The sequence below is a fragment of the Panicum virgatum genome, chromosome 3K (genome assembly GCF_016808335.1).
Source record: "Panicum virgatum strain AP13 chromosome 3K, P.virgatum_v5, whole genome shotgun sequence".
Classification (NCBI taxonomy): domain Eukaryota; kingdom Viridiplantae; phylum Streptophyta; class Magnoliopsida; order Poales; family Poaceae; genus Panicum; species Panicum virgatum.
In genome coordinates this window covers 15,500,276-15,518,831 of record NC_053138.1, presented here as the reverse complement: position 1 = coordinate 15,518,831, position 18,556 = coordinate 15,500,276, and the positions used below count along the sequence as shown (strand labels likewise).

General features: G+C 48.0%; 3 protein-coding genes across 4 annotated transcripts; all 3 read left to right on the top strand.

Moving 5' to 3' along the window:
• The first annotated feature begins 959 nt into the window (after positions 1 to 959).
• Positions 960 to 2,960, top strand: LOC120697833 (60S ribosomal protein L18a-like protein). 2 transcript variants are annotated; one of them, XR_005684599.1, is made up of 5 exons: positions 960 to 1,354; positions 1,922 to 2,000; positions 2,094 to 2,211; positions 2,598 to 2,728; positions 2,819 to 2,960. XR_005684599.1 is itself a non-coding variant. In XM_039981187.1 (4 exons), exons 1-4 carry the CDS (start codon positions 1,057 to 1,059, stop codon positions 2,655 to 2,657), a joined length of 555 nt encoding a protein of 184 aa, XP_039837121.1. In that variant the 5' UTR covers positions 960 to 1,056; the 3' UTR covers positions 2,658 to 2,938. The 2 variants fall into 2 exon arrangements, 1 of the variants encoding a protein (XP_039837121.1); XM_039981187.1 differs by having other exon boundaries at positions 2,598 to 2,938.
• Positions 2,961 to 3,674: 714 nt separating this feature from the next.
• On the top strand, positions 3,675 to 6,060 carry LOC120697834 (60S ribosomal protein L18a-like). Its single transcript, XM_039981188.1, has 4 exons — positions 3,675 to 3,834; positions 3,949 to 4,064; positions 4,152 to 4,215; positions 5,514 to 6,060. Exons 1-4 carry the CDS (start codon positions 3,820 to 3,822, stop codon positions 5,853 to 5,855), a joined length of 537 nt encoding a protein of 178 aa, XP_039837122.1. The 5' UTR covers positions 3,675 to 3,819; the 3' UTR covers positions 5,856 to 6,060.
• A 5,083-nt stretch (positions 6,061 to 11,143) lies between these two features.
• Positions 11,144 to 13,159, top strand: LOC120697832 (cytochrome b561 domain-containing protein At2g30890-like). The gene is made up of 4 exons (XM_039981185.1): positions 11,144 to 11,884; positions 11,993 to 12,154; positions 12,244 to 12,392; positions 12,493 to 13,159. The coding sequence occupies exons 1-4, from the start codon at positions 11,759 to 11,761 to the stop codon at positions 12,794 to 12,796; spliced, it is 741 nt and encodes a 246-aa protein (XP_039837119.1). The 5' UTR covers positions 11,144 to 11,758; the 3' UTR covers positions 12,797 to 13,159.
• The last annotated feature ends 5,397 nt before the right edge of the window (positions 13,160 to 18,556 follow it).

Here is an 18,556-nt window from a genome sequence, read left to right as displayed (position 1 = left end):
TTAATTCTGCGTTCTGACGACCAATGCAAGCTGCTGATTAACTAGTTTATCCCCCAGCTTGGTCTGCAAGCTAGGTTGGCAGTTTCATCGGGCCTCGAGTTGGATGCACTTCATTGAAGCCGGAAGCGAGCGGTGTTCGTGCTCGGATCGACGGTTGGAAAGCCCGAGCCCCTGGCTTTCTGGAGGAGGTCGCGTGGGCAGTTGGCTCGGACGCCGCGCCGGAGCAGAGATGTCAAGACGCGTCCGGGCGCAGGGACTGGCCGCGATGACCTTGGTGCGCGTCCTGATCATGGCCGTTGCGCGGTGGGCAGGCAGATCGCTTTGGGAGGTTGCGGTGGAATGTTTGCGATCCCTGTCCCTCAACTTGTGCAAGACGCAGGATGATCAGTGTGCTGGGGAATTCGGTGTGGACTTGTACTATACTAAGCCTCCACTTGATGCCGAGTTGGGGATCTCGGATTTGACGGATGACACAGGTGTGTACTTGTGTGATCCACTCGCTGTGTTGATTTGGTCGCCGCTTGTGTCCAGCCTGTCCAAATGGAGCTGGATTGTTCAGACAGCCGAGATGAGTTAACGAGATGCATCATGCATGCAGAATTGCAGATAATGACGCCGTCTGAATACAAAGTACTGTACTACTCAGTAATTCCTACAGTAGTCTTGACTGAGATGTGACCCTACGTTTCATGCTCATGTTTTAACATTGAACTAAGCATCATGCCCCCAACAGCTACATGCGCTTGCACGGTTTTAGTCTTCTGTTTTTTTAAGAACGAAGTTACGTACTCGTGGCATTCTACATTCTACACGGGCTCGATTCAGCTCATGATCTCCCAGCCCACCTATATTTTGCACGAAAGCCCAGCACACGCGCTCACCGGCTCAGAAAAATTGCGGGGCCCAGCCCAGCCCAGCCCAACTCCCAACTACTTCATCTGCCTGGCCTAGTCATCACTCATCACTCTCCTTCCAGATCCCCCACCGCGCGTCTCCCGCTGCGACACGCACGCACGCCTCACCTCGTCGCCTCCGTCAACGGTCAACCCACCGCCCATGGGAGGAGGGCACGAGCAGGAGGCCGACGCCGGCAAGGCCGGGGGCTACTCCTCCTCCGGCCTCCCGCCGTCGGAGCCGCCGCACCTGTCGGGCCAGCCGCCGCAGCAGTACGGGTACGGCACGTTCCAGGGCTCTCGCGCCGGCTCGGGCGAGTTCCGGCAGCCGCCCGTCGGGTTCCCGCAGCCCGCCCCGCCTCCCGGATTCGGCGGCGGCGGCGGCGGCGGCTACCACAACCAGCAGCAGCCCTACGCGCCTGCGGAGCCGTACTACGCCCAGGGGTACCAGGCCGTACCAGGTATGGTGGTCTTGTCGGCCGCTTAGCTTTGCTCCTGCTCTCAGCTTAGCTGTGTTGTGGGATAAAAGGTTAAATTGGGGTCGCGATTCGAAGTATTCAGGAGAGCTTTCATGGCGGAATCATTTGGTTGATTCATGTATCATGTTGGTGCGGCATCTAGATTCCATGTCCTCACCTTTCCTCCACTGATGGTAAAGCCAGCTTAAACTGCAAATCCAGTGAACCCAATTTAGAACCTTAGCATTTCTTCTTGGGTTATTATGCAATTTATGATAAGGAAAATGAAGTAATAGGTTAATCTTCAAATTTAGGTGCTCTATTTACGACTATTGAGCTACCGTAGTTGTCACCACTAGCTACAGCATTAATTGAGTTGGTAGTGACTTGTATCAGCCACAGATAATTGAATCCACAGGCCAAAAGCTATTGTGATGCGCCAATAACTGCTAGTTTCTGGGCCTTCTCCTTGGATCACCTGCATGAACTATGTGGCAATATTGAACAAATGTTTGCTGAGCATAAGAATAGAAACCTGCATTGAACGATCATTTGTTTTTGGTGCCGCAGGCTATGGTCAAGTAGCTGAAGGAAGACCTGTGAGAATGCGGCGTCTCCCATGTTGTGGCCTCGGCTTAGGCTGGTTCCTGTGAGTGTTTCCCTCGCTCTCTGCACATTTGTTATTTTGTCGAATATGATGTTAAACAGCACCACTAACAAAGTCCATTTCTCCTCGAACAAGGTTCATCACCGGTTTTTTCCTTGCCGCCATTCCATGGTATGTTGGAGCTTTTATTATGATATGTGTGCGGGTACATGACCATAGAGAGAAACCAGGATACGTAGCCTGCACAATCGCTGTAAGTTCCTTTCTACTAATACAATGCAATCTCACTGTTTATTTCACCTCTGGAATTTGGGACTGAGCTGCATGGAACTATTGAAGCAAACTGTTTGATACTCATCTTTGTTATTATTCCTGAAATGAAAACATAATAAGTGTACTAAATACAGTTGGGTTCTTGGTAAGGGTTTATATTTGTATATACTGAATATTAATCGATCTGAAAAAAATGCTGAATATTAATGGGAGTGACATGGTTGCTGAACATTTATACGCAACTATATACACGAGTGCTAAATTGTTGACTTCATTGTTCGCTGACTGTATCATTTGACCTGAATTCCTTCATTTTTCTGGAATCTTAAGCTGATTTTGCTCCAAATGTTGATGTGTCTTAAACAGGCCGCAATTGCTGCAGTTGCCATCCTCCTGGGGGTTACTAAAGGAACTCACGTATGGTGAATTGCCTCCGGAGTCCAGAGTTTTGGCAATGGCCAAATGCAACCCATCGATATATTGCTTGTTTGTATTGTATATATATATATATATATATATATATATATATATATATATATATATATATATGTATATATATATATGTATATATATATATATGTATATATATATATATATGTATATTATAAAGTGTGACCAACACCCATGTGTATTGTACTTTGTAATAAGATTTTAAACATACAATCTTTGTAAGCATTGGATCATATAATAAGATACCTTGGTGGAAATTGACGATGTTCCAAATTTATACTTCCTCCGTGCCAAATTATAGATCTTTTAGGACCCCAAGTTTGACCACTCTCTTATTCAAAAATTTGTGTAGAATATCATTTTTTGTTGTAGTTTATTTTATTAATATAAGTTCTTTAAGAATGATTTAAATTTGACTATGTTTACATAAATTTTGAAATAAAATAGGTGGTCAAACTTGGTGTCAAAAAATTCAAATGGCCTATAATTTGGAACGGAGGAAGTATAATCCATCAAGGATAGAAAGCCCCCAAGGCAAAACAAAAAAGGTAGACATAAACAAGGAGTGGGCTAGAGAAAGAGAAAGGTCTTTCTACACCGACCGTAGGTGGTCACACGGGTGACTCCCAGCAGATTTGTCAGTCACTCCAGATTTTATATTTTTTATCTAAACTGGTCCAATAAATTGGTTTATAGTCAAATTTATTTTGTTCCGGAATAATTTTTAAATTGTTTTAGTAATACAAAAAATTTATTTGGGAAAAAATAGTTATTGGACCTTGAGCGATGGTTTGACTGCCAGTACCCCAAGCAACTCTTTGCTGTTTTCGTCCGATGTACAGCAGGAGGACCGTCTTAGAGAAAAAACAATACAACAATTTTTTTTTGAGCAAAAATACAGCAAATGATGGCCCGTTCAGTAGAGAGAAGGCCGAACTAGGCCCAAGATATCATAGACTCATACACACTCCATTGAAGTGAACAAAAGAAAGCCCACAGTATACGGCCCATTAGGGTTCCTCGCCCCAACAGATAAATACTCATCTGCCTCCCCTCTCCTCCCTCGTCGGCCGCCATCTCCCCCGCTTAGGTTTAGGTCCCCTCCGCCGCCCATCTCCGGCCTCCCGAGCTCGCGGAAATGGTCGCCCACAGGGTAAGCCTCTCTCCTGCGCCGCCGTCTCCTCCTAGTCTTTAGACCCACCTCGTCTTTGCTTTTCCCGGTGTGGCTGATCGCTGCTTTTTTTTTAATTATTTATTTCGAGCGCAGTTCCATCAGTACCAGGTGGTGGGTCGCGCTCTGCCGACCCCCGGCGATGAGCACCCCAAGATCTACCGTATGAAGCTCTGGGCCACCAACGAGGTTCGCGCCAAGTCCAAGTTCTGGTCAGTGCCGTACCCTCTCGTGCCAGGATTCTCGACTGCTTTTTCGGTGCGTATTTCTGACGATAGGTCTTGCTTGTTTTTGCGCAGGTACTTCCTGAGGAAGCTCAAGAAGGTGAAGAAGAGCAATGGCCAGATGCTCGCCATCAACGAGGTACAACTCGTTCACATCTTCGGATATACATTTTGTAATGGTGTCCATCGAATGATTTAGTATTGCGGATGCACCGTAGATACCTGTTCCTAGTGTGTTGCCACTGCTGATCTTATGTCGTGAAGTTGATGCCTTCCCTTGGCTGGTGTAACTAATAATTTAGCCTTTTACCTCCACCATCATTGATTGGCTAAGTAGTGAGCAGTGATTTTTATGTAATATAGGCCTGTCAATAAGAGCTGAAAAATCTTGAAATTGTAGAGATTACCCTTGTTTCAATGTACGGAAATCTTGGATGTTGGTTTGGGCTCTGTATTGAGTTTTGAATTTTTTGACGTGTGGGGGTTAGGCTTACTCATGGATTACTTCAACAATGAGTGGGTGGTGTTCAACTTGAATTTTGTAATATCATATACACATGATGCCCATGCACTAGTGGATCCGTTTGTTCTGAAGTTGTGATATCATATACTTCTGTTTGCATTTACGTGTCACTTTTGACTTTGAACATTACTGTTCAAGCAACATGAAAGCGATAGATCTAAACGTACATTGTTTGCAAAGCAGTTTTAAGTTCTAGCAAACATTTTTAGTCAACGTTGTATCAAAGTCAAAATTGAAAAGTAATGTAAATTGAAGGACTACATGTATTCCAATTTCAATCAGGAGTTTGATCTTCCAACTTGCTAATGCATGTCAAAAGCCTGCTAGGGGTATCTCTGTGTTTGTGTTTCTAAGGCTGGTAGACTAAGTCCTGTGACTCCTGCCCATGAAAGCAGTGTTTTAAAGGCGACAAGGCAACCTCGGTACGCCTAGGCAACAAGGCGTAACTATTGGCTAAGGCGAGCTGGATCCGCCTTGATACCTAGGCAACACCTTTGAAACACTGTATGAAAGTGAAAGATGTGTTGTCCTTATTCGCGATGCATATGAACACTGTTGGCCAGACTTTGTAACAACGTATGGTAGTCTGGTATCATAATGGTTGACACAGTTGCGACAAGCTGATTGAGTATTATTGATTAATGCTAATGTTAGCAATTTTGTTATTTGCTGAGTAGTATTTCTTTGCGGCATTTTGGCTAGCCTGCCTTTGATAGACATAGATATAATAGAGCTCGATGAGGATGGCCTTGCGGTCCTGAAGTTATTTGGCCACTTAAAGGTCTGTAGGGAAATAGATTAATCTAGAGTCAATGGAAAGTTTTAATTGGTAAATGTTGTCACCTTCTAGTACAAGTTTTCTCATAATACTCGATATAGCGTATATCTGCTTCTAAATGTGTGATGTTTCTCAGATCTTTGAGCGCAACCCAACCACAATCAAGAACTATGGCATCTGGCTGCGCTACCAGAGCAGGACAGGTTACCATAACATGTACAAGGAGTACCGTGACACCACCCTGAATGGTGCTGTGGAGCAGATGTACAATGAGATGGCCTCCCGTCATCGTGTGAGGGCCCCCTGCATCCAGATCATCAAGACAGCGACAGTCCACTTCAAGCTGTGCAAGAGGGACAACACCAAGCAGTTCCACAACTCCAAGATCAAGTTCCCGCTCGTGTACCGCAAGGTGAGGCCACCCACCAGGAAGCTCAAGACCACTTTCAAGGCGTCCAGGCCCAACTTGTTCATGTGATAGGTCTCAGCAGGATGGTACCTATGTTATGTGTCTTAGCGAGCCAGAGTGGAAAGATTTTGCCTGTGGAAGTTTTGGTGCCCTGTGGATTGAGCACTCCTATGTTTCCAGTTACGAATTTTAATGATGCTATGCAAACCCATGATTTCGGTCAAATTAGCTATCAGCAGACTACTTATTTACACCGTCTGTTCTCTTGCTGCCATTTCTTTTTATTGTCTTTGCAATCCTTTTCTGAACGGCCCAGTTGCCCGATGGTTAGGTAATGGTGCTTGGTGTGTACTGTGGGTCTGACCAGTCAGTTATGTTCTGTTTGGCCTGCTGAAATTTTGATTTGAACAGAAACTCCACAAGAGTAAAATGCATGGCGCATCATTAAACTTGCGCCAAATTCTCAACTGGTCGTCAAACTTGTAATAAGTTAACCTGAAATCTTTCTTTCAACATGGGAACTTATTGTCAATGAGGCATCTCAACTCCAAGGTTGACCGGATTATGGGAAAACAGTGGCAGAGGGCATTAGGCCACTTACGACAGGTTGTCATGCGATGAAGATGGTGGCAACAGAGCAAATATTGACCGTCCATTTGGAGAAGCAAGGAGAGAACTTGCCATCTCTCATCTCTGTACACTGATATGAATACGACTACTTATCATCCATTTGGAAATATTGATGAACAAGGCACTAGCAATGTACGAGAACAGCAGCGAGATGAACCAGAGGACAATGGTCAATGGGCAGGAGTGAAGAGTATGGGAGTCTGATGATGAAGAGCCCCGCGTGCGGTCCAGTTCCATGCCATCGCCTTCAGATGGCAGAATCAGTCAGATGTGGCAAAAAAAAAAAAAACAGGACCTCCGATGAACAGGAATGCAAGCTTAATGATGCGCTGTGTACCATTTGCAAGTTAAGTGATCAAGATGAGAACTCGGCGCAAGTTGAGTGGCTTGCCATGCGTTTTACTCATTCTGCCAACTTGCTAGCCCCTTAGAGGCCATTTTGTGCATTCTCTGAACGGAAAGGCCTCGTTTGGGAGCGAATTTCAGGGTCGCCTGTTGATGCTTGGGAAGAGCTGACGCTTATTCACCAGAGCTTAGGGGAAGTGCTGATCCCCTTTGTCCGAGACTCCCAGCGACCATGGTCCTGCCTGAAGGCCCTGCTAATGCGGCTTGCTGCCGGCAGAGCAGCACAGTTGAGCTACTGCCTGAACTGAAATGATGCGCGTTTGGACGTGGAAAACGTTTGCATCCCATCAACGCGACATCAGCGGCGGACGTGCGCGGCAGCCGAGCGCACTAGATGCTGCTACCTACGTCAGGCCACGGCATCACCTAACCAACCGAAAGCAAACCAAAGCCAAGCTCATCGGCTAATCAGGGTGCACTGATGACGCGTCCAACAATGGTTTTGGTTTCAGGCTGCTTGCGAAAGCAGATCCAGGTGATCCGTCGCTGGCTTTTGTCAGTTGATAATTAAGCCAGTGGTGGTTGCTGGATAGCGGATCGCAGGCATGATTACGGTGGTGTGGTCAAGCGACTCCATTCCTGTAACGAACTTGCCGCAGAAAAGGTCATGGTGATCCAGAAGCAGCAGCGAGATGGTGCTGCACAAGTAGGCGAGATGAGGCCATGAGGGGCCTCTGCTATTGTATACCGCGACTCGTCAAGGCTCTCGACGTTTTGCACCCAAAAGCAGGCGACATGCGTGGTTTTTTTACTTATTTTCCGGCAGTGAAACGATCATTTGCCGTGGCTTTGGAACTCTGAAAATGTCAACTCCGTCAGTACGAAGGCACTGCTATACTGTACTGTTGGGGGGGGGGGGGCGGGGGCGAAGGGTAGATTTCAGGTCAGTACCACTAGAAAGTTGAAAGAGGGGAAGCAGATAATAGTGGCACACACGGCTTGGAGATCGCAGGGCCGCCCCGAGTCCGTCTCCTTTTTATTTCAATCGATTGGGGTGGACTCGAGTGCGCGCGCGCTGGCCCATCACCAATGAGTGCACTTGCAGAAAACAATGCAGCACATCGACCCAAATCCATGTCCTTTCCGGATTCATTTTCTCTCCAGTCTCTGAAGTCTGAGCTGTGCTCGGTCCAGCGTGTGGCCGGCCATATGTGCGAGTGAGCAGCGTGATCCCTCGTCCCTCTATCTATCTATCTATACTATAAAAGTTAAAATAATTGAAATCCTTTATCACCAAGATTAGATCCACTGTACTTCTCACAGAGACCCCATTTGTCAGACCAAAAGCTTGACGAAAGAGTGTGTAGACCAACGAAATTGATAGATAGAAAATGTTTACACCCAAAAGGCAAATATATTCACGGCATAGCGCATTGGAAGGAAAATATATCCACGGCACATGTCTCCCTTGCACCGGCGTCCACTATTGCACCCGTTGTTGTTCTGGACAACGGCGGCCCTGGCTATCGGTGCGCTTGTCCACCGGCGCCCATCAATCTGCTGGCCACCGGTGCCGACTACCCGGCGGCCATCTTTCTACTTCGCATTGGCAACCGTCAATCTGGTGACAACCGACGTTCCACATCATTTTGTCGCTGGTATACTTCGGTATGGTCTTCGCCGCCGGCGTTCCCGTTGCACCTTCCCACACTGTATGTTTTCAAGGAATGTCTACCTGCCACCAGCGTCCAGGCCTGTCCACCGTCGCCCGTTGATGTTCTGGCCACCGACGCCCGTCGATCTGCTGTTAAAGGTCGTTGCTCACCACTGTTGCCCCTGATGATAGATCGAGCTCCTTGGTGAACTGATAGAGGTAAGATTTTATTCTCATTTAAGCTGCTTATAGCGAACCACGTATTTTAGAGACCTGTGTTAATAGATAGCCATGGTCCATGTAGTTTTTGTTATCATGGCTTAGCGCAAAATAGTGTTTTGATCAATTGAATATTTTTTATAGCAATGGATGACCGTAGACCATTTGGAGAAATCACAAACATGTTATATCGTCGTAAGCGACAATTACATGAGGAGTCTGTTACCCATGATGTGGATCGTGGTATTTTTTTTCTGTGTCTTATTTTTTAATAAATGTAATTATAAGCTTTCAACTTCTTGGTTGTGATGAATAAATAAATGAAATATTCATGATTCCTTTACAATTGCAGATGATTCCACTTATCAAAGGGAAACTAAGCGGCAAAGAGCACGCAAGCATCCTAGCATATAAAAAAAGCGAAGTTAATGCAAAGAGGCCGGAAAGTTACCAATACAAAAAGGCTGAGAGAGAAGCTACTCGGAATAACACAGAGAACCTCGTCATAATTTTTTTATAACCCGACCCATCAGTTTGTGAATTTGTTAACTCAAAATGCATTGACCATATGTAGATGTTGCGTCCGTGACTAATGAAACAAAAATGTAGAATGACGTTATTGCACTGTAATGTTTCTTTCGAAACAATTCCATTGGAAGATAAGAGCACTCCATACAAAACATCGGGTATTAAAGCTATGTTTTATGCATTGTACTAATTCACTAACATTCATACATTCTTCGAGCCTGTTGTTCTTCCATAATTGTCTGTTATCATGCAACAGAGGGAAAAAGATAAAGAAAGATGGAGAAAAAGGTACTATAATATGTACTCAATATTTTACAAGCACACAATACTAAATCTTTCCAAAAAAATGGCCTTTGGGGGGTAAGGGCCCGACAAACTCGACCCATAGGGAGCCCGCCATTCTGGACTCAACCCATTTTTTTACACTTTTCTATAGTATAGAATTTAGTTATTTTAGTAGTCGTTCGATGTAATCTAACTTAGCATTGTTATATCAATTATTCTTTAAACACGTACCTGGGGCACGTGCATCTCCACTAGTCCAGAGAAAAGACTAAAGAATTGTTTCAAAAAAGAGAAAAGACTAAAGAAAGGCTGAGCTGTTCAGTCGGCTGGCCATTACAATAAGACTGCATTTAGTGATCTCAGTAGGTTCAGTTACCTCAGAGCCAATAATTCGCCTATACTAGATACTCGTTTCCAAATCTAGATACCGTATAATCACCGGCACCTAAGGCAGGTAGCATAACTCTGCAAAGAGAAACCTCGAACACGCTCCGCAAAATCCAATGGCAACCAAACAAGAGAAGCGCGATTGGGCACTCATTATGGTGCCAAAGTTCTTTGCTTTCCGACGGTACAGCGAAACTCTCTTGACCATCCCTGTCTGTGACTGACAGGGACTCGCTAACAGATCCTCCCATTACCAACTACTACTGCCTTTCAGCTTTGAAGATCATCGTCCTAAGCCATGCAAAATTGCAAATCCTTCAGCTTGGTCAGCCTGTCCAACCCTTTTGCTCCCCCAATTCCTGCTTTTTCCAGTGAGAATCACATGAGCTAAAGCGATGGCTACTTCACTGAAAAAGGGAAAAAAGATGAAAATTTAGAAGTGATGGCTACTTGTGAGCAGACATGTAGGAGAGGGGAGGCATCTTGCACATCGCCATGCACAGAGATTATTGGCGACCAACATGCAGGCATGGAGTTGGTGGGAGACTGGCCGGGAGGACACACGCCCGCTGCTGGACCGAGATCTCACTAGCTCCCGTCATGGATCGTGGTGATGGTGTCCGTAATCTCTGTATTCGCCCGCTGTTCAAGCAATCCCAACTGATCCACCGCGCGGATTCAGATCCCGGGTTCTCGTTACGGCAACATCGTGGGCAAATGAAAATGTTTGCAACTGCGGCTGCAAATGTCTGAGCTTAACATAATATAAGCAGATTAGGTTGTGGCAGCATCCTGTAACCACACTAAAGTAGTTGCTTTTCAGTGTGACCAAATCCTACAATGCCTTCATCATGATGAAATGTGTAAACCATCATGACAAAATCCTATAGTATTCTTGCTAGCTGTGCACATGAGGCGAAAACAAAAATGAGCAGGCTTATGAATACGTGATGTTTTGCAAGAAATTCAGGCCTCATTTCATGACCGTTTATCTCTTGTTTACATTTGTAGATATGTAGCATATCAATGTGGTTATGCTTATGCAGTACTATCGTATCTGAAGAAAGCAGGACGCTGACGGAAGGCAGATCGCTTTGCTGCCTGTCTGTGCTGATCTAGAAGGGTTTTTTTTAGACACTGGACCTAGCTAGACACCTCTCCTACAAACTTTTTTCTTTTGAACCCTGCCTACAAACTTCAACAGTTGATACTCTATTTTCAGGCCTGCTTTTGCAAAATTTTCCGGACGCTGATACAGGAGCAGCCAACAATATCTTGGTGCTTCCTGCAGCAGCACCACAAAGTCACCCTTTCATACCATCATAACGCAGAGCTGTCAAACCATACCCAAAGCTCAAAGGGGCTAAAGAGCACCCATCTATCTCTGATTCCATATTTCCATTCCAAACCCTGGCAGCGCAAAAGTCCACCACCCTATATAATTGCTCGGCTGCTAAAGCAGCTGCTGTGCTCATATCCAAATCATTCGCTGCACATCCCTTCCAAGTTATTCTCCAAGACCGATTACATTTTGTTCTTTGAATTCCTTGGCAGATTCTTTCATTCGTCTGCAAGTCATCTTGGAAGACCTCGGCGTTGCCGCATTGCGCGGGGAATCGGACCTAGGCGTCGGTTTCTGCAGTTCTTTTTGTCTCTTTTTTACCATTATTCAGTGCAGATAGGTTCCTTCAGCTATTCTTGTAATCCGGTACTTAAAAGCCAGGAAGGGCTTGGAAGAAAGGAATGACTTGAGGTGTGAGAGGGATTGCGAAAGCGCTGCCTCCTCTGTCATTGTTAGCATGTGCACAACATTTCAGCTTCAATTTTAATTTTTTTAGAGCTGTTCAGGAGCTCTATTTTAGTTGTTGCTGGCCACCTATTGGTGTTCGTTTCTGCCGAGGAGATACTGAATTGACAAGCAGCGATGCTACTGTTCAAGAGAAAAGGACGGCTCCTTGCATCTGCATGTTGTGTGATTCTTTTGCTTCTCACACCAACCCAGGGTGATTCAAATTCAGAGCAAAGCTATAAGATCGTCCAGCCTTTGGAGGTAATTTCCATGCCCTCAAACTTCTAACGAAGTTTCCCTGATTCTGCTGAATATCTGATTGCAGTAGAAGCTGTATTACTGACGGCGACACCTGAATTTCTCTTGCAGCTCACACCGAAACTCTCGTCGCAACTCAAGCTCCATGCTTTCCTGCTCTGGTCTTCAGTTGGCTTCCTGATGCCCATAGGCGTGCTGCTGATCAGAGCCTCCAGTAGTGTCAAAAGCGCCAAAAGCGTCAAGCTTCTCTTCTACTGCCATGTCGGTTCGCAGGTCAGCGGCATGAATTCCCATCTCTCGCAACCGCTCAGTTCCTCACAGCACCACCAGAGATATTTAGATGCGAATCCCTGTCACTGCAGATTGTTGCTGTCGTTCTTGCCACCGCTGGGGCGGTTCTGTCGATAAGCAACTTCGAGAACGCCTTCAACAACACTCACCAGAGGATCGGGCTGGCGCTGTACGGCTTCATCTGGCTCCAGCCGCTCATCGGCTTCCTGAGGCCAGACAGGTTAGACCGAGCAGCTCTTATCTGAATTTTTTTTGCTTCTTGTGATCAAGGCGAGACGACAATGGCTGAACGAGCATGCCGTGTGGATTGATTTCTTCAGAGGCGTGAGGTTCAGGAGCGCGTGGTACCTGACGCACTGGCTCCTGGGCATCGGGATCTGCGTCGTCGGCGTCGCCAACGTCTACATCGGCCTGCACACGTACCAGGAGCGGACCGGCCGGAGCGCGCGGCTGTGGACCGTGCTCCTCACCGTGGAGGTCGCGGCCATGGCGTTCGTCTACCTCTTCCAGGACCGGTGGAGCTACGTGGTGCGGCAGGCGGAAGCCGCCCTGGGCGACGAGCAGAGCGAAGGGTCCACCATGTACCCGGCGAACGATCACAAGGAGCTCATCGTTGTGCCTTAGCCAATCTTTGATTTCGGCACTGCTCGCCAGATTACAAGATTTTAGCCGTCGAGCAGATGGAGATGGAGTATCATGAATGCCGAGCTTGCATCTGTACAGGTGAAGAATAGTCGATGTGCTAGAAAGAAGAGGAGGCCCGGCCGGGGGCCGCTGAGTGCAAGCCTCTGACACGCATCCAACGCGTCCGTGATTAGTTGGGTTGCTGGTTTCTAACTCTGACAATGAAAGATCACAGATACTAGTTCGATCCTTGCGTCGCGTTCCTCCAGGGTAACACATGAGGCGTGTGGATTCGCATTCTTGTGCGATCTCTCGATCATTGCGAAACTATGTAAATGAATAAACAGATTGGGTCAGAGCATCTCCAAGAGATTCTTCAAAACAAGTTGAGTAGCTAAAATTAGCAATATTGGGATAAAATCTGCATCCAACAGTCTCTGTAAATGCTCCGGTCGGCATCCACGTTCATTATTCTGGGCTCTCCGTTCGGCATCTTTCCCGACCGGTGCCCATTCGGCATACGCCCTCCGTCCTTCCCGCTAGCGCCGGTCCTGCCACCCGCCTTGCCCCGCGCGGCGGCGGAGCGCGCGCGGCGGCGTGTGGAGCTAGGTCGGGCGGAGCTCGTGCGGCGAGTGGGGGCGGAGCTCCCGAGGGGGCAGAGCTCGAGCGGCGTGCGGCGGCGGGCAGAGCTCGCGCTTCACGCGCGCACGGCGGAGCCTCACGGGCAAGAGCTCGACAAGAGAGACGAACGGGAGGAAAGTGATCTGGAGAGTTAATTTGGAGAAACTGTTGGATCTTCTACTTTTTTGAGAAGCTTTAATTTTTTTGCTAGTCTTTTAGCTCTCCATTTAGCTAGAATTTTTTGGAGATGTTCTTAGCCGGGAGAAAGTGCTAAGCGAGAAAAGTGCACAGTGACATAGGAAATGCTCATCATCTGCACGGCATGAAAATGCTCATTATTTGCAAATGCCATTGCATTGGAGCAAACTCAGCAAATCAACTCCCAGCAAGAAAACGTACTGGGGCCAAAGAGAACTCGACAGCAACGGCCGAGCCGTTGAAAGCGGCGATTTGTTAGCTTTCGCTGATGTCCGTCATGGGAAGTTGGATCTGCTTTTGGTGCCGCGATGAGCTCGGGAATAATGATGGCACGGCTAGTAGTGGTAAAAGGACCTTAAAAGCATTTTTTAATTAAAAACTCGGCTGGGTGGGGAAAGACCGCCCCACCGGTATTGACTTTCTAGAAGAACCCTCGGCTTCCCCGACCGAGAAAATCTCCGAACCCTGGCCCCGCCTTGACACTGGGGGCCGTAGCCCATGGGAACCCTGCCTGGGACATGTAAGGGTTCTCAGGCCGACCTGGGCCGTCCACACCAGTGCATTGGCACCGGGGCCAGCGAGGGGATTTTTTTAACCTCAGTCTGAAATTCGCTCTCACGGAGAGTCGAACCCAGAACCTGAGGAGTGCCGCTGGGTTCCTCTAACCAACTCAGCTAGAGGCCCTTTGGCAAAAAGCATTTTTTAATTATGGAAAGCAGATAATCTAAGAGTCGAACTCCAATCTTACGGTGCAATTTTAAACTAAAAATATATAAATGTGAAGTTGGATTGTAAAGAGATTAACAAAGCTATCATTGAATCATACTTCATGACAAATTTAATGCTTATTAAATGTTGCTGATACTGTTGTATTTCAAAGGTTCTTTTTTTTTCCCCTCCCCGCGTCGCCCCCCTGGCGACTCGGACGCGATACCACGCGCCGCCCCCCGTCCCCACCTCACTACCTCCGGGGGCCACCGGCGGCGGCGGCGTCCGGCCGGGCGGCGGCGGCGGCGTCCGGCCGGGCGGCGGCGGTGGCCGGCGGTGCCTGCCTCTTTCTTCCCTTCCACTCTCTCTCCTTCCCCACCCTCCAAACCATGGTCATGTAATGTCCCGCCTCCCCGAGGCCGGACCCGCTTACATCTGGCTGATTTTTAGGATATAGACTGCCCTCACAGACCAACACTAGTCTTTTCTGCACACTTTATCCTCACTCGTGCGCACCCGGGAAGAGCTTCCCGGTCGGTCACCCATCCCCAAATTTTTCTGGGCCAAGCACGCTTAACCTCAGAGTTCTTTGGAGACCGGCTTCCGGAAAAGAAATTGCAACTTGTTGGTATGAGTATCCTATTAGTCCTATTAAGCCCTGGGCCGGGGTGTCACAGGTCGCCGTCGTCCGCCCCGCCTCTCACCGTCGGGGCCCGGATCCGGCCTCCCCTTCGCCGGATCCACGCCCTCTATGGCCGGATCTGCTCGTGGCCCCCCTCCCTTGGCGGGTGGTGTGGAGTCCCGGCGTGCTCCTACGGGCCGCCGCCGCCGCCGCCGAGGGGCACGGCCTTGTGCAGCCCCTGCGCGCTTGGCCTCCTGGGTCCCCTCGTCGGTGTTCGCCCAGGGGTGGCCGCCCCTGGCCGGTGCCGCGATTGTCTCGCCCTTTGCATCGGCTCCAGCATGTCGTGCGCGGGTTGTGGCCGCGTCGCGCGTGCCTTTGGCCATCGGCTCCGTCGGTCCTTCCCAGCGTGGCAGTGTGGCCTCCGGGCCGGGGCTCGCCGCCCTCCGCTGGTGGCTGCGTTGGCCCAGGGGGCTCCGCCCGCTGCCGCGGGTTGGGGGTATGGGCGTTTCCCTTGGCCGCTGGCCGGGGGGCCGCTGAAGCGTCCCCTCATAGGAGAAGACTTAAATGTGTTCCAAACATCAGTCCCAGGAGGCTGATGACACATTTATTACATCAGATGGTTCATTACCGTACAACTCTACGCGGTAGTGAGCAGAGAAGCGCCACTATCGCGAGGATTACAATCCACACACACGCTACGATATTAAAAACAAAGAGAAAATCATCAGAGTCTTGCGCCATGCGGTATCTCCTGCGGGTGACCCTAATCCACAGGCAAGACTGGGTGCAGAACGGTACACCTACTCAACGTCGTCGGGTACAAAGTCTGGATCTTCTTCTGTAAAAATAAAGAATGGGGTGAGTACATACGTACTCAGCAAGTCCAACCACACCCACGGAGGGCGCTGTATCAGAAGAATATGCACATGTAAATCAAGGATAAGGTTACGGTTTAATTTGCAGAAAGCTAAATTTTATGCAGGGGTTTATTTAGCAGAAAACATTTCAGAAACCAGTTTTTGGATTGAGTAACACGGAGTTCAAGTTTTAAACTGCTACCGGACTCCCCGTCCATCGTAGCACACGGCACAACTGCCGGACACAAATCCAAAACAACACACGCTTGCCCATCCCCGAATAAACACTAGTTATGTGACCACACCTTAACTCGCCCAATACCATGGGCACGGCTATTCGAATAGCTTTCAACTCTGCAGAGGTGTGCAACTTTATCCACAAGCGGGAACCACAACACGAGCACCGAAGTGTCGGTGTAGATCCCGACATAGCCATTACCCACCTTAGCTAGACCTGATTCGCCATCACGGGATTCACCAAGGGGTCATCGACCTATCTCTGAGGTACAACCGGGGTATAAGTCACACTGAACATATCCCTTCTCCTTGGTCGCCCGTTGCTCTCAGCCCTCCTGATGGCTATCACATCAACTAGTGGGGTTTATGCTAAGCCGTTGCCCATACAACGGTCGAGTGGTTTGCACGATAGTGGAGTTAGGTGAGATGACACACCAACTCGGTCCTTAGTTGTGACAAGATGGATATCTCCCTTCCTTGCCCTGCCACACCGGCACGAACACACCAAATGGCAAATCCGCAGAAATGCCATCCATCCCGTCTAAACTTTCTTTACAAAAACACCACATTTATCCCTTCCCACATACGCACACATTTTCTTTATAAAACAAGTAGTTTTATGAGTAAAGTCCTAAGCGTTCTAATATCGATTAACGTCCAAGCAAAATCAGACATTAATCTAGGTGGTCAAGGAATGGTCATCACAAATCAAGGGGTGGCTATCCAACCGTGTTTTTCATGCAAGCAAAACATGTGCAATTTTTATACAGCAGGCCATTGGGTTGTGCTTATAAAAACTAGGACAGAAACATGCATCAAAGGGTGGAATTGAACTTGCTGTCTTCGAAACCTTCGGGGAGATCCTGGTCGAAGCACTGTCCTTCGGGCTCGGGGTCGCAAAGCTGGTCCTCGTTCACGGGCTCACAGCACTGCTCGTCAACGAGCTCTCCTTCGTTCACACCGTGGTCTACGACACGCACAAACAAACACACAATCAAGAAAAGGAAATAAAAGTTTTATCGTTTAGCTCGAATCGGGAATGATTAAGATACGGAGTTCGGAGTAATGTTTTCATGTGGTTTCCTAATAGCATGCCCGAAACTAGGTTAAGAAAGGTGTGGTAAGGTTTCGGGCCGATCAGAGTTCGTTTGGTGCATAAAATAATAGATTTTATAAAGGTTCGTGGGTCGGATAAGGGGTCAGGGGCCTAGTTGTAATTAAATCTGGAGGAGGTAGGGGCCTTGTTGTAATTTTTGGAAATATCTGGGTTATTCTGGAAAGGTCTTAGGATGTATTTAGAATTTTGTTTATATGTGGAAAGGGTTTATTTTGAAAATAGAGTAAAGGGCAGGGTTTTTTTTAATAAAAACAAGAAGTGGAAGGTCCCTTTAAGTAATAGAGGGAAGTGGGTGGGGGGCTATTGGCAAAACTGCCATCCCCTTCCTCCCTCCTCCACGGGAAACAGGGGAGGCACCCCCCGTGCGTCGGCGGCGGCCGATTCGGCCGTTCTGGACCTCCTGGTATCGCAGGTCTGGCTGTAGATCTATCGTTTCTACTGGCACATGCTCTGCCTCGGGTACTCTCAAACACCTTCTCAATTGCGAGACATGGAATACTGGGTAGCTCCAGACGGTATGCTACTGCTCCGACTTTCTTCAGGACTTGGTATGGTCCAATGTACCGAGGGGCCAGCTTCCCTTGTACCTGAAATCTTCGGGTCCCTCGAATGGGTGACACCTTGAGATACACGAAATCTCCTGGGCTGAAACTTATTTCCTGTCTTTTCTTGTCGGCGTAGCTCTTCTGTCGGGACTGGGCTGCTTTCAGCTTTTCTCTAATCTCGGCAACTCTTTCTTCTGCTCCCTTTATGAGGGCGGGACCGACTAGGGCACGTTCTCCAACTTCTGACCACATCAGAGGGGTTCTGCATTTCCTTCCGTAGAGAGCTTCGAACGGCGACATGCCCAAGCTTGCTTGATACCCGTTGTTGTATGAGAACTCGGCATAGGGTAAACTATGTTCCCAATCTTTGCCGTAAGTGAGGACACATGCTCTCAACATATCTTCCATAATCTGATTCACCCTTTCTATCTGACCATCTATTTGTGGGTGATAAGCGGAGCTAAAGTCTAGCTTGATGCCCATGGCTTTATGCAAACTCTTCCAAAATCTAGAGCTGAATTGGGTCCCTCTGTCTGAAACAATACGACTGGGCACACCATGCAACTTCACTATATTTTCCACATAGAGCTTGGCTAGCTTCTCTCCGCCGTAGTTGGTCCGTACGGGTATGAAGTGAGCCGCTTTAGTGAGTCGGTCCACTATTACCCATATGGAATCATGTCTTTTCTGGGTTCTGGGCAAGCCTACCACAAAATCCATCCCTATTTCATCCCATTTTCAAACCGGAATGGGTAGGGGTTGCAACAATCCTGCCGGTTTCTGGTGTTCAGCTTTGATTCTCTGGCAAGTATCACAACGGGCGACAAATCGTGCAATATCTGCCTTCATCCCATT